This window comes from Peromyscus maniculatus, chromosome 14, assembly GCF_049852395.1.
Source record: "Peromyscus maniculatus bairdii isolate BWxNUB_F1_BW_parent chromosome 14, HU_Pman_BW_mat_3.1, whole genome shotgun sequence".
Lineage (NCBI taxonomy): Eukaryota > Metazoa > Chordata > Mammalia > Rodentia > Cricetidae > Peromyscus > Peromyscus maniculatus.
Window position 1 is genome coordinate 38568632 of NC_134865.1, and position 14196 is coordinate 38582827.

General features: G+C 42.4%; 1 protein-coding gene across 5 annotated transcripts in view; it reads left to right on the plus strand.

Moving 5' to 3' along the window:
- The first annotated feature begins 2386 nt into the window (after positions 1-2386).
- Positions 2387-14196, plus strand: part of Pik3cg (phosphatidylinositol-4,5-bisphosphate 3-kinase catalytic subunit gamma) — a 37124-nt gene continuing 25314 nt past the window's right edge. The window contains exons 1-6 of one of the 5 annotated variants that reach the window (XM_076550806.1): positions 2387-2486; positions 5045-7051; positions 9877-9942; positions 10049-10274; positions 11642-11745; positions 14010-14156. In XM_076550806.1, the coding sequence (XP_076406921.1) occupies positions 5057-7051; positions 9877-9942; positions 10049-10274; positions 11642-11745; positions 14010-14156 (2538 nt within the window). In that variant the 5' untranslated portion in view covers positions 2387-2486; positions 5045-5056. Of the gene's footprint in view, positions 2563-2592; positions 2924-5044; positions 7052-9876; positions 9943-10048; positions 10275-11641; positions 11746-14009; positions 14157-14196 lie in introns of those variants that run through there. The other 4 variants (XM_076550805.1, XR_013044346.1, XM_016007920.3 and 1 more) reach the window with 4 other exon arrangements.

The window sequence follows — 14196 nt, forward strand, 5'->3', positions numbered from 1 at the left end:
GATGATGACTGGACCACTGGACCAATGACATTGCATACATCTTTTTCTTCTGCATGATGAAAAAGAAAATGCATCTGCATGATGTTCTGCCTCTCCAACGACACTATAAATAACCTCCGAAGGTCAAGTGCAAAGAGCACTCCTCGTACTGAACAACTAATTCATAATCTGTTTCCTGATGAATGCTGCCTACTGTGTTTTTGGTTTTGAATCTATTCTGTCTTGTCATTCCTATGACAGCTGGATGTTATGTAGGATGGGGTCTCTGCATTTTTTATTTGGTGCTGGCTGCATAAGACTCACAGAATGGACAATGCAACAGCATGCTAGTAGAATAAGGAGGAAGCCTGGGGATCTGCTGACCTAAAAATTCTGAGGATAAAATACCCTTATTAGGAAAATGAGGCTGTGTGTGGAGAAGTACCCACAAGGAAGAAGGTATGAGGCATGTCTCATTCTTCTGCCTATGAACATTCACCATAGATAGTAAAATGTTAGCGGCTATATGAGGAATTGAAGAAGATCAGGGTACTTTTAATCTCAAACCACCAATAAGCCTGAAGTATTTGATAGTTTAGTCATAGAATTGACAACATTTGCACAGGTAAACTTAGCTGAATAGTCAAATGAAAGGGACCCAAGAGAGTCTAGCATTTCTGAAATTGCTCATGTGCTTGTGTATATGTGTGTGAAACCCAGGAAGTTGAGAACTAGCCGGCTGATGGTCCCCTCAGGTCAACACTCCCCCTGAAAAACCCCTGCTCACCTCCCCTGCTGCCACACGCCCTCACACATACTCTAGGTGAAGCATGGCTTGGCAAACCTTTCCTTCTGAACAAATAAGGCTACCTTGAGACTTGTAAAGACACCAGCCTCCCAAGGAAGTGTTTTTACAGGAAACACACTGTGGGAAGCTGAGACGCACCCTCTACATATCTGGAAGGCAGCCTTTGAATTTAGACTTGCCTGCTGACAGTCTCAGACCACTATTTTAAAAGCCTAAGGACCTGTACTGTACTACAGAAGCGATTTAAGGAGGAAAGTATTGGTTTGGGCTCAAGTTTGAGGTACAGTTCACCATGATGGCAGGACAATGGAGCTGCTTCTAATGTTGCATCTGCCATTAGGAAGCAGAGAGTGATAGCTGGCTGGCAATCCACTGGCTTGCTGCAATCCAGAACTGCAGCCCACGGGTGGTTCCACCCATGTTTAGAGTATGTCTTCCCACACCTCACTTAACCCAGTCTAGAGACTGGCTTATAGCCATGCCCGGAGGTTTGTCTTCTGGATTCTAGATCCTGTCAAATTAACAATCTGTATCGGCCATCACAAGGACTATGTGAGAGGAAACAACAGATCAGGGACTCATTTATCTTGTTATCAGAGTAGCTCAGAGAAACTCACTATGTTGTGCTTCTAAGGGGCTTTGTGAGGCTGCCTCTATCCTTCTCTCTGTTCTTGGGGCCCAACATGACAGTCTATTGGGGAGAGGAAGCTCTGGTATTGAGACCTCTGAGGCAGAGGGGGAGTTGGCCATGTTTATGATTCTAGAAGGAATTGAGGTTACTTTGAAAATACAGGACTGCTTTAAAACAAATTCAGAACTGATTTCCATGTTCTCTAAGCCTGTAGGAACTGGAAGCCATCTCTCAGTGATTACCACCTGATGCTGACAGTTTTCAGCTTCCCAATGTCCCCAGGATAACTGCCTCCTCCTATTTTGTCTGATTAATCAGTGCCCCACCCTCAGCATGCACCAGCACATACCCCCCAACACAACAGCAAGAGGCACATGCAAGCTACAGGACTTTCAGTTTGAGCCTGTGATATTTTGAGACCTAAATCATCTGTCAAACAGAGAGAGGAGGAGGAGGAGGAGAGAAGGAGAGAGAGAGAGAGAGAGAGAGAGAGAGAGAGAGAGAGAGAGAGAGAGAGAGAGAGAGAGAGAGAAATCTCTTACCAGTGTAAGGAGGCAGGCTCATAGACATTGCTCTTGCAAACATCCAGATTGAACCAAATAGTCCATGGGGCTCCTCCCCACCCTGCCTGCCTCAGTTAGCACACACCAGGGGTTGTATGAATTCTCAGAGGATAGCAGGTTTTACCTGGCTATTAACTCTTCGTAACAAGTTATGTAATATTGTGGCTGTGCAGCCTCTTCTGCTTATAGCTACACACATGCATGCTTCATTTGTTTATTCCTTGGGTGTATCTTTGGTTTGGATCTCCATCATTTGTCAGAGCCTCTCACAAATTTTGAAAAATTAATTCAAAGAGTGAGAAAAATAGTGAGGGAAACACTGCTCTCTGTCCTGCTCTGCTCTCTCTGTGCTGAAACAGGAAATGCATTTCTGACACTTTGAAAATGAGCAATCACATGTATAATCAACTTGGTTAAGACTTCCTTCCTGGTAACTGCAACACTTCCTTTGCATCTGGATATGAAGGGAGCCCCAGAAAAGCAGAAGAGTCAAGAGGTGCCCTGGGTAGGTTTGAATTTGTTTTGTTTTTATAAAGTAAACAAATGACCCTTCAGCATCACCACCTCCAGGGCTGTCTCAGGTACTACTGCTTTCTATTGTTTGCTCTTTGTTCGGTCTGACTCAGAACAGTCACACTTCCTTCTCAGCTAGAATATTTTTATCTGGAACCGTTGCCAGTTCAAGATGAGCCCACCCCTGAACGTCTGGGTTTCATTGTCTCGCTCAGTTTAGACTGTGTATATCCACAAGGTTCCGGCAAGGGCTAGCAGGTGCATCAACTCTTTCTGTTTTTGTTTGTGAGGAAGGGGGTGGCTTCAGAGCCCATGGCGGGCAGGGTTCATAGTCTTACAAGTACGTGCTTAAGAATTACTGTACAGGCTGTTGCTTTAAGAGGACAAAGCTGCTTCGTCCCAGCCATGAGGAAAATCAGTGAGTATTTGGTCAGTCTCTTTTCTTCTGCATCTTGTATCATGATGTAATATGAATTCTTGGTGTCACTGTGGCAGATACTGAATTATATTTATACGCTTAAATTTGGACATATTTTATTTTAAGTTCATGTCAGTATTAATGTAGCTTATGGTTCTTTTTTTGTTAGTTATTCTAAAATGTAGCTTATGGTTCTTTTTTTGTTAGTTATTCTCATGTACCAAGAGAATTCTTTAAGCTACAGAAACAGTTGTTTGGGACAGTTGGTTTCATTTATTTACTAAGTATAACTTCAATATATTTTAAGAGAAGAGAGTATTGACTTTAAAAATAACAACTCAAGAACTGAGCATAAGTTGAAATCCAATGAAACTGTCTTTTATAACTTTTCATCAAACTTTCCTTTTTGGTATATATAACAAATATTCCACTGTTCTTCAGAAAAAAACTAATTATGGATCTCATTAACATCAGTTAGAAAGTAAATGTTATTTTCTGAAATATTTTGTTTTAGTATTTGAATGTGGTTTAGAGTATAATGTAGAACCAATATAGCAATGCTTAATATTAAATTAAAATGTTTTATGAATCATTTTTCAATTTTAGTACTCTGAACATTTCAGTCATTGTTGAGTTCCTTAGTGGAAGAGGTCATATTTACTTGTAACTGCTTTGTAAATACTTGTTCATTGTTAAATATTAAATAAGGATAAATACTTACTAAATATTTGCAGAAAGAGTGGGTAACATGATGAGAATACATTTGTAAATTTTTAATACAGAGATGAAAATATTAGGACAAAAAGAAACTAAATTATTGTTTAGGGTCTAAAAATGAAAGGTCATTGGAGGGCAGAAATCGTGTCCTCTCCCCGGGGCTCCTCTTCTTAAAGCAGAGGCAGGTCAAGTCAATTGGCTCAGTTAAAATGACCTAAAAGTTCTTATTGGCAGAGTCCAGGTGTGGCGACTCCTCTACTCTAACACAGCAGTGACAGCCAGAATGCTTCACATTCCATGCTAAGTGTCTCCACAGGACTTTGATTACAACCTTTACCAAATTGCTGTTTTTGAGTTTTATGAATGAAATGACTGGCTTTCTTAAATAGAAAGAAAAAATGAAAAGGACAAAAAAAGAGAGAGGAAGTTGACTAGGGAGAAGATTCTTGGTTCAGACAGTTTGAAAATAGAGAAGATGAAGCAAGATTAGGTGTCTGAGTTAGAGAAGTGTGAGACTGAAAAAGGAAATACCTTGGCTTGTTTTCAAAGTGATGTTCAGGGCCTCACTCTACACCTTAGAAACCAGGACTTCATCCTTGACTCTATTGCTTTATGTGTTTATGTGTTCAGGATACTTAGTTACCATTTTGAGCCAGTACATGTCGGATACTAGGTGAGTGTTTTGCATGTTTTTGCGCACATGTGTGTGAATATGGTCTATGTGTACAATGTGGCCATACGTGTGTGTGGCTACAGCTGCAGAGGCCAGAGAAGGAATGCTGAACCTTCTTCCTTTCAGACAGGGTCTCACTGAACCTGGAGCTAAACTGATGACCAATAAGCCCCAGTGATTTCTCCCATCTCTGCTCTCCTCCCTTCCAACACACACACACACACACACACACACACACACACACACACACACACACACACACACAGGCAGACAGACAGACAGACGCTTGGGGTGACTGGCCCATGGGGCTTATGTGGTTGGTAGGATATAAACTGAGGACAGCAAGAGCTTTTATCCACTGAGCCATTTCCATAGTCCCATGGCATTTTTTGAATTTCTAATTAAAACATCACGCGTGTGCGCGCACAAAACCTAGAGAAAATGTGCCCACATGCATGCATCACCCAATCAAAAAAAGTACACCCCCTTATTTAACTTTTGCCTCCACGCCCTAGGTGTAAGTAACCAAATTAACAGATAAGGAACAGGCTCGGAGATTAAGTAGGCCACATCACCTAGACAGTAAGTGGCTGACCAAGAACCACGCTGTTAAAGGCAGCGCTGCCTCCGGCTTCCTTGGTCCTCTAGGCCTGGTGCTCATATCAACCCACTCCACCTTTTCTCAGCCTTTGTACAGCAATCTACAGTCTGTCTCCTGACAAAGCTGTTTCTCCACTCCCAGGTTGCTTAGGGCATGGAGCTGGAGAACTATGAACAGCCGGTGGTTCTAAGAGAGGACAACCTCCGCCGGCGCCGGAGAATGAAGCCGCGCAGCGCAGTAGGCAGCCTGTCCTCCATGGAGCTCATCCCCATTGAGTTCGTACTGCCCACCAGCCAGCGCATCAGCAAGACTCCAGAAACAGCGCTGCTGCACGTGGCTGGTCACGGCAATGTGGAGCAGATGAAAGCCCAGGTGTGGCTGCGCGCGCTGGAGACCAGTGTGGCTGCGGAATTCTACCACCGGCTGGGCCCAGACCACTTCCTCCTGCTCTACCAGAAGAAGGGACAGTGGTATGAGATCTACGACAGGTACCAGGTGGTGCAGACCCTAGACTGCCTGCGCTACTGGAAGATGATGCACAAGAGCCCCGGTCAGATCCATGTGGTACAGCGACACGCACCTTCTGAGGAGACCCTAGCTTTCCAGAAGCAGCTCACCTCCCTAATTGGATATGATGTCACTGACATTAGCAACGTGCACGATGATGAGCTAGAGTTCACTCGCCGCCGTCTGGTCACACCTCGCATGGCAGAGGTGGCTGACCGTGATGCCAAACTCTATGCTATGCACCCTTGGGTGACGTCCAAACCTCTTCCAGACTACCTGTCAAAAAAGATTGCCAACAATTGCATCTTCATCGTCATCCACCGCAGCACCACCAGTCAAACAATCAAGGTCTCTGCAGATGATACTCCTGGCGCCATCCTCCAGAGCTTCTTCACCAAGATGGCCAAGAAGAAGTCCCTAATGAACATCCCAGAAAGTCTAAGTGAGCAGGATTTTGTGTTGCGGGTCTGTGGCCGCGACGAGTACCTGGTGGGTGAAACGCCTCTCAAAAACTTCCAGTGGGTGAGGCAGTGCCTCAAGAATGGAGACGAAATACACCTGGTGCTCGACACGCCTCCAGACCCAGCCCTAGACGAGGTGAGGAAGGAAGAATGGCCACTGGTGGATGACTGCACTGGAGTCACCGGCTACCATGAGCAGCTGACCATCCATGGCAAGGACCATGAGAGTGTGTTCACAGTGTCTTTGTGGGACTGTGACCGGAAGTTCAGGGTCAAGATCAGAGGCATTGACATCCCTGTCCTGCCTCGGAACACCGACCTCACTGTTTTTGTGGAAGCAAACATCCAGCACGGACAACAAGTCCTTTGCCAAAGGAGAACCAGCCCTAAGCCCTTCGCGGAAGAGGTGCTCTGGAATGTGTGGTTGGAATTTGGCATCAAAATCAAAGACTTGCCCAAAGGGGCCCTGTTGAACCTGCAGATCTACTGCTGCAAAACACCAGCACTGTCCAGCAAGGCTTCTGCTGAGACGCCAGGCTCCGAGTCCAAGGGCAAGGCCCAGCTTCTCTACTACGTGAACCTACTGTTAATAGACCACCGGTTCCTGCTCCGCCATGGGGACTATGTGCTCCACATGTGGCAGATATCTGGGAAGGCGGAAGAACAAGGCAGTTTCAATGCTGACAAGCTCACTTCCGCAACCAATCCTGACAAGGAGAACTCAATGTCCATCTCCATCCTGCTGGATAACTACTGTCACCCCATAGCCCTGCCTAAGCATCAGCCCACCCCTGACCCGGAAGGAGATAGGGTCCGAGCTGAAATGCCCAACCAGCTTCGCAAGCAACTGGAGGCGATCATAGCCACAGATCCACTTAACCCCCTCACAGCAGAGGACAAAGAATTGCTCTGGCATTTTAGATATGAAAGCCTGAAGCATCCGAAGGCATACCCTAAACTATTCAGTTCAGTGAAGTGGGGACAGCAAGAAATTGTGGCCAAAACCTACCAGCTGTTAGCCAGAAGGGAGGTCTGGGATCAAAGTGCTTTGGACGTTGGCTTAACCATGCAGCTCCTGGACTGCAATTTTTCAGATGAAAACGTAAGAGCCATTGCAGTTCAGAAACTGGAGAGCCTGGAGGATGACGATGTTTTACATTACCTTCTCCAGCTGGTGCAGGTAGGGACTGGAGGTGTCAGCAGGAACTGCTGTCTCAGAGAACTTATTTGCATGTGTACAGGAACCCCCTTCAGTAGTCATCCCATATTCCTGGTTCAGCTTCATAATCAGACCAGAGCTGATGAAGCCACGTCAAAAGCAGTAAATGCTCCCATTGACATTTTTTTAGTGTCTTTGAGGGTTTGCCAGCAAGCATTTGAAAGACATCAGTGCTGTCCTTCACATTTTAGGAGGATTGCCCCGGTGGGAATCACACTGTCCTCATCAATCATTGTAAGGATGAACTGAACTGGTCGCAAGCTTCCTTGTGCCAAGGCTCCAAGTGATTTCCATGTTTTTGTTTACTGTGTCACTTGATTCCACCAATAACTGTGATGGTGGTCAAATTAGAATCTGGATTTGCATTTGATACATATGGAAATCGAGATACCAGGAGACTAAGTTATGTATTCAAGACCACATATTTTAAAAATAAACGAACTAGAATTGGAGGTCTCACTAGCCCCAGGCTTTATCATTTTCACATCTACCAAATACCCTGCATCAATATAGTGGCAAGATAATGCAGGTTAGAAAAATTTTAATCTCTGCCCATGTTTATTACAGTTCATAGAACAACATATCTTGGTAGAATCTCTTAAAAGATTTTCTTTATTCTTGAAAATTTTATACAGTTATATAATGAAATATGATAGTATATACCCCCTGGTTCCCCTTCAAATTAACTTCCTATCTTTATTAATATATCTCCCTCTTAGGTTCATGCCCATTTTTTCTAATAACTGATAAGTCAAATTATCACTGTCCATATATGCATGGGTGTGGGGCCATCCCCTGGAGCCACATCTTCCAGAAAGCATGACTTTTCTTCTCTTGGCAACTACCAATAGCTCCTCATTAAGAGGTGGGCCTGGAGATCCTCTGCCCTATATATGACAGTACTTTGGCTGATTTGATCATGTGCAGACTGTGTGCAGGTAACCACGGTTACTATGAGTTCATGATGACTTTGAGGCCTGCTCCTCAGGAAGAAATGTTATGCTTGGTACTGTAATCCTGGTCAAAAGTCTATGGATGGGGAAGTCATAGTTCCTAGGGTAGAACTTGCTATTGTTATTTTGCTAAATGGCTGTGCTGGGCAGAATCTTGACAGCTGCCCTCTTTAAACAGACATGGGACTATGTTTCACTCAGTTCCCATGATGCTCCCTATGGTCCTGTAGGGTCAGCGATATGCCTGAGGTTTAGCTGGGTTGTTAAAGAACTAAGGATTTGTCAGTAAGAAGGCAAATCCTCCAGGTTTGCTGTAGTACACACACACACACACACACACACACACACACACACACACAATGTATTTAATAACAAATTATGACAAGGGCTCTGGGAAAACCATAGAGTACTAGAGTAAACAGGGTCAGGTGACACTCAATTTTGATTAATGTATCTAGGGAAAGTTCTGAATAGGGAATACTTGATCTGACAATTTTTCATTGTCATTTTCTAAAGTATACTTTGCAGGATTCAAACATGAATAACATTTTTCTTGGAGATATTTTGGGTGAAAGAGGTCAGTCTTATTAATATTGGATGTGTGGGCTTAAATTTGAAGAGTAGTGTTCATTTGTGCAGCGATTTGAAACATTTCAGCTCCAACTAAATGACTCACTGTTGGTTAAAATGGTCTCCTGGTTGCGATTTGCATCATTGTTACAGAAGTGAAACACGAAGAAAGACCGGCTCCAGGGTTAGAAACTTAAAACACATTTAAAATGAGTTCATTTGACTGAGGAATCACATTCTCAGAACTCAGCTTAGATGCAGCTTCTATGGCACCTATTGACCACACCCAAGAGAAGCACTTTTGAAAGGGGGACTAAGATTGAAACATAAGATCAGTATTGATCAGATCAAACTTGGAACCAGGAGTGAGAACTGTGAACATACCAAGAAGACTTCAGGCTCCGAAATGCATGCTAGGGTGGGAATGTCTTCTGTTCTTTGTGGGAAAGAATGACTGTTCCTATTCATAAAGGAACTATTCTAAGATAGTTATTTTAGACTTATATACACTACCTACCTTCTAGCTTAATATATGCATTGGTAATTAAATAATTTTTTTTCTTTTAAAACTATTAACTATTTCAAGCTTATTGAAAAATAAAACATGAAAAATAAGCAGGTACCCACAAAGATTTAGTTTACTTTTCCCATTTTATTGTTTTTTCTTCAATAATAGAGCTGTCGTTTCCCTTGTGAATATCCACCCCAGAACCAACACTGTGAAAACAGTGAAGATCAAGCTCTGCCTGAGGGAGCAGAGACAGTCAGGGATACTTGGCACAAGCTCTGTACTGCAGTGCAGCAGGGCATGGGCTGCCTTTTCCTACAGTAAGAAGGGGGAGTTGCCCAAAAGGGAGAGTCCAGGGCTCTAGGACCTCCACACTTGGCCTGCACTGCCTCTGTCCATTTGCTCTGTAACCAGCTCCCTTACTTCCGCTCCAGATCATTATTGTAGCCCTGTCTGCTTCTCCCCTTCCAATAACTCAATTTGTTCTGACTCAGAACTTTAGCTCTGGTATGACCTTGACCACAGTACTGAGCAGCAGGAGTCCTTCAGCCCACTCAGTCCTCTTCTATTCTAGGATGCTGAGCCAGTGCTCCCACTCATATCCCCAGTGTCCACTAAACAGGGGACTGGATATGAGTGGCTTAGGAGATTCTTATCACCCATTCACACAGAACCATGCTTTTTCTCCATCTCCTTTTTCCTGACTGACCAACATAGAGTATAATCCTTCAAATGCCAATGTGCTCTTCCTTTAGGCTGTGAAATTTGAACCATACCATGACAGTGCTCTGGCCAGATTCCTGCTGAAGCGTGCCTTGAGAGTAAGTATTTCCACTTTGATAGCAGCATGACAATTTAGGCTACCAGGAATTGCCTGCTAAGTCTACAGCATTAGTCATGATCTCAACCATCTTGTACCCATCTCAGAACAAAAGAATCGGTCACTTCTTGTTCTGGTTCTTAAGAAGTGAGATAGCCCAGTCCAGACATTATCAGCAGAGGTTCGCTGTGATCCTGGAAGCGTATCTGAGGGGCTGTGGCATGGCCATGCTGCAGGACTTCACACAGCAGGTCCAAGTGATCGAGATGTTACAAAAAGTCACCATTGACATCAAATCACTCTCTGCTGAGAAGTATGACGTCAGTTCCCAAGGTACAGTGGCTGCATTTTCTCAGTTCTCTTTCTAAGTGCCATGATTGCTATGATTCTTCTTTCTGGAATTAAAGTTGTATTTTGCTAACAGTGGCCAAGAAAACACTTTTTTTGGTCTCTTGTCTGCATGGAGTAAGCAGATTTAAAGTTCTCCTTCTACAAGATGTAATGTTTTAAGATCATAAATTCATATCTTCTTAAAAATGAAGTTATACATATGAAATTTGGAGAAATTGAAGAACCATGTGTGGTTGGAAGATTTAATTTTCAAAAACAATTTCACATGTGAAAAGTTATTTCCAAATCCTCTCCTTTCCCCATTTTTGAATACATTCATGCTGATTTAAAATTGTCAGAATATTGAGAGATTAGGTTGATTTTAAAATTTTATCACATACATATGTTTATATCTCAGAGTAATATATATATGTAAATGTATGTCACCTTCACACACACACACACACACACACACACACACACACACACACATACACACACACACACACCCCTCCTCTCTGTAGCTATGTTCAATATCCTGTCTCTGCTCCAGAAAAATTAATCACTCCTGTAAGGTTTTGGTTGATACCACATTAAATTGCCATCATTGCATTGACACATCTTTCTGGCATGATAAACTATATGAAGTTTGAACCTAGAAAATATCATTTACTCACTTAATAAGCTAGTATTATAACTTAAAATAGATACTAACTTAAAATAGACACTAACATCCCTGCCCATTGATTTAAGCTTTTGAATATTTTAAATTTCTAACCTTCCCTTTGATTGTTTCCTAGTACATTAATCATGCTATCATCTAAAACTACTAATGGAAGTAATAACAATCTTACATTTGGACTGGACTCTTCCTGTTATCCAGGCAGTAATCTGTACTGTGTGTTTTGCCTTGAGAATTTTGAGGTTGCCACATCTTTTGTACATAACCTAGTTTCTTCTTTTAAGAAGAATTTACAGAACTCTAACCCAACTCTATTTAATAGTGTTCAAACATCAACTCTGAAAACCAGATGGTCATTGAAAGTCTCAGGCTGGAAAGATAAGGGCAATGTTAGTGCCTTAGACTCACGCTCAGGACATCCTCCTCTGCTGTGGTGATGGAAGTTTTCCCACTTGTGTTCACATATCACTTCTGCCTGTGAAGGGACATTTCCAATTAAGTTGATCACAGTAATCCTGACTTACTTGGTCCCTAAAATCAGAGCTCTGCTTCTAGCCCTTTTCCTACTACTACTTTCCAAACAAGTACGTAGAATACTAAGGAAATGAGACCTCAGGTTACACTGAGATAGTAGATGGGACTGATGTCTTGTGCTCACTTAACTCCTGTATGCTTTTGACAATTGCAGTTATTTCACAGCTTAAGCAAAAGCTTGAAACCCTGCAGAATTCCAGTCTCCCCAAGAGCTTCAGAGTCCCCTATGACCCTGGACTGAAAGCAGGTACCCTGGTGGTAGGTATCAGCGATGTCTCTGTGTGTCACTTATGTCTTACCAGTGTCTAGCATGCTTTCTAGAGTCAAGGCCTTCACAATGGATCTTCTGAAGACACAGGAAGCTAGAGCACCCCTGGATGAACTTCTGGCAAGCCCTTCTCTAATCACTAGCACCCAATGCCCCAATATTTAGTAATTCCCCTTCTATTGTAACAATCAGCTTATTGGTATATTCTTCACATAAAGTTGTCTGTAGTGTGAATTCAGTGAGTTTTCACACATAGTGCTTCTGTACAATCACCAGCAAAATCAAGATACTCAACATTCTAAAAATGTTACAGAAATCCTTCAAGTCAATATCAGCTGACCATATTGTAGGTGGGCCTGTGCCTCACTCTCTGATCTCTTCTATTGATCTAAGTGTCCATGAATGTCAGTACCACACACTGTAGTAACAAAACACTTTGCATGCTTATAAGAATCTTACAGAAGTATATCTCCACTAATCCACCTTTTCTGCATGTATTATAAACCCCATAATATATTATTTTTGCTTTAAACAAAATATATGTATAGCTAAATAGTTTAAGCCATTTTAAACATTTACCCACATATTATTATATTAGATACTCTCTCAATTCCTCTTTTCTTGGATCTTTAGCAATTTATCCTACAAGCTGTTGACAATACATTCTTTCAGAACCAACTTAGCTGAAAATGTTATTTTTTGAGCACTTTATTTTTTGAGCAATATTTTCACTAGACAGAGAAACCTAACTTACCATTTTTCTCTTGCCATACCATTTTCTTCTGGCTTGCCTATGTCCTGATGAGAATACTCTGACCTTGTCTTTGATGTTCTGTTTATAATACATCCTTTCCCCCCTGTTTTCAGTGGTTTGATTATGATGTGTGTTGGCACAGGTTTCTTGTATTAAGTGCCAGTCGATGTTGCTCCTTGGACTTGTGGGCATCTGTTCTATCACACTTGGAAATTGTTCCACTATTATTGTTTTCTGTCACCCTCTTCTGTCCTCTCTTTGAGACTTCAGTTACTATACTCTAGACTGTGAGGCCATAAGCTCAGCAGGGTGCCTTTTCCCTATCCTTTTACCAAGAAACAGCCCCCAACAGTAAGCTGGGGCAACTGCAAGGGTACAGTCATCTGCCTTCTTTGCTTGGGGCCACGGAGTTCCATTGTCTGCCACTTAATGTCTGACAAGGGTTGTCCATGTGTTTTTCCTGCTCTGGTTGCTTACAGGACAGAAATGCTTGTAGCAGTTAAACCTCATGAAAAGAAGGGGAAACACCTCTTTCACATCTCTAAATTTATAAACAGTTACTAGTAAGTGGCCTCATAGCAAAAGCACATACAATCTACTATCACTGTTTAGATATCAGTAGGAATTATGATATATTAATACAGCTTTCCAACTGTTTGCTTTTTAAAAAAAAAAGACATCATATTTTTATTTCTTTCTTTTTATTTTATATGTTTGAGTATTTTGCCTGCCTGCCTGCCTGCCATGTACATGCAGTGCCTGAGGAGACCAGGAGAGAATGGTGGGTCCCCTGGAATTATAGGCTGTTGTGAGCTGTCCTGTGTGGGTGCTGGGAACCGATCCTAGGTCCTCTGCAAGAGTAGTGTTCTTAACTGCTGAGCCATCTCTCCAGCCCTCTACATTGTATTTTTGACTCGTGGTGCATCACTTTTGGCTAAAACCCAGAAAAGATCTGGGTTCGGTTTTATGACTGCTTGTTTAGATATGGGGATAGGAAGGAAGAGGATAGAAGTCCTGTGTCCAAGTGCCAGATTTTCCATGTATTCATGTTAAATCTGAGTTAAGTTTAACCTATGTCTGACTCTTGAGTAATAATATTTCAGACACTGTGGTAGCTCTACAAGTCCTTTTTCAAATTAAATCTCAGGAAGGGAATGCAGAAACAGATACTAGCATAAGTGCTCTGAGCTAATGGCAGTGTGGGAGTACCAGTGTCCTGTCGGGGTAGGGGGAAGGTACCTGCTGCACCCATGGGCTTTCCACAGACCCTTAGAGTTTCTTGGGTACAGTCGGATAACCATTGTTCAAAGGATTGTGAATTTTCTCACATATAAATAGCATTTTCTGTTTAGATGAGGATACCTTCTGAATTTTTATCCAAATATTGAAAATTATTTTCCAACCAGGATTTTGCCCTGTGTACAGAAATGCTTTGCAAAAGAACCAGTGCCTCCCCAGTGTATATTCATTGTATGTGACATTATAACCATGTCCTTGCAGATCGAAAAATGTAAAGTGATGGCTTCGAAGAAAAAGCCCCTGTGGCTTGAATTTAAATGTGCAGATCCTACAGTCCTATCCAATGAAACCATTGGAATCATCTTTAAACATGGTGATGACCTTCGACAAGACATGTTGATCTTACAGGTAGGCTGATGTGAAGGTGTGGTGGTATTCTAATTGTACT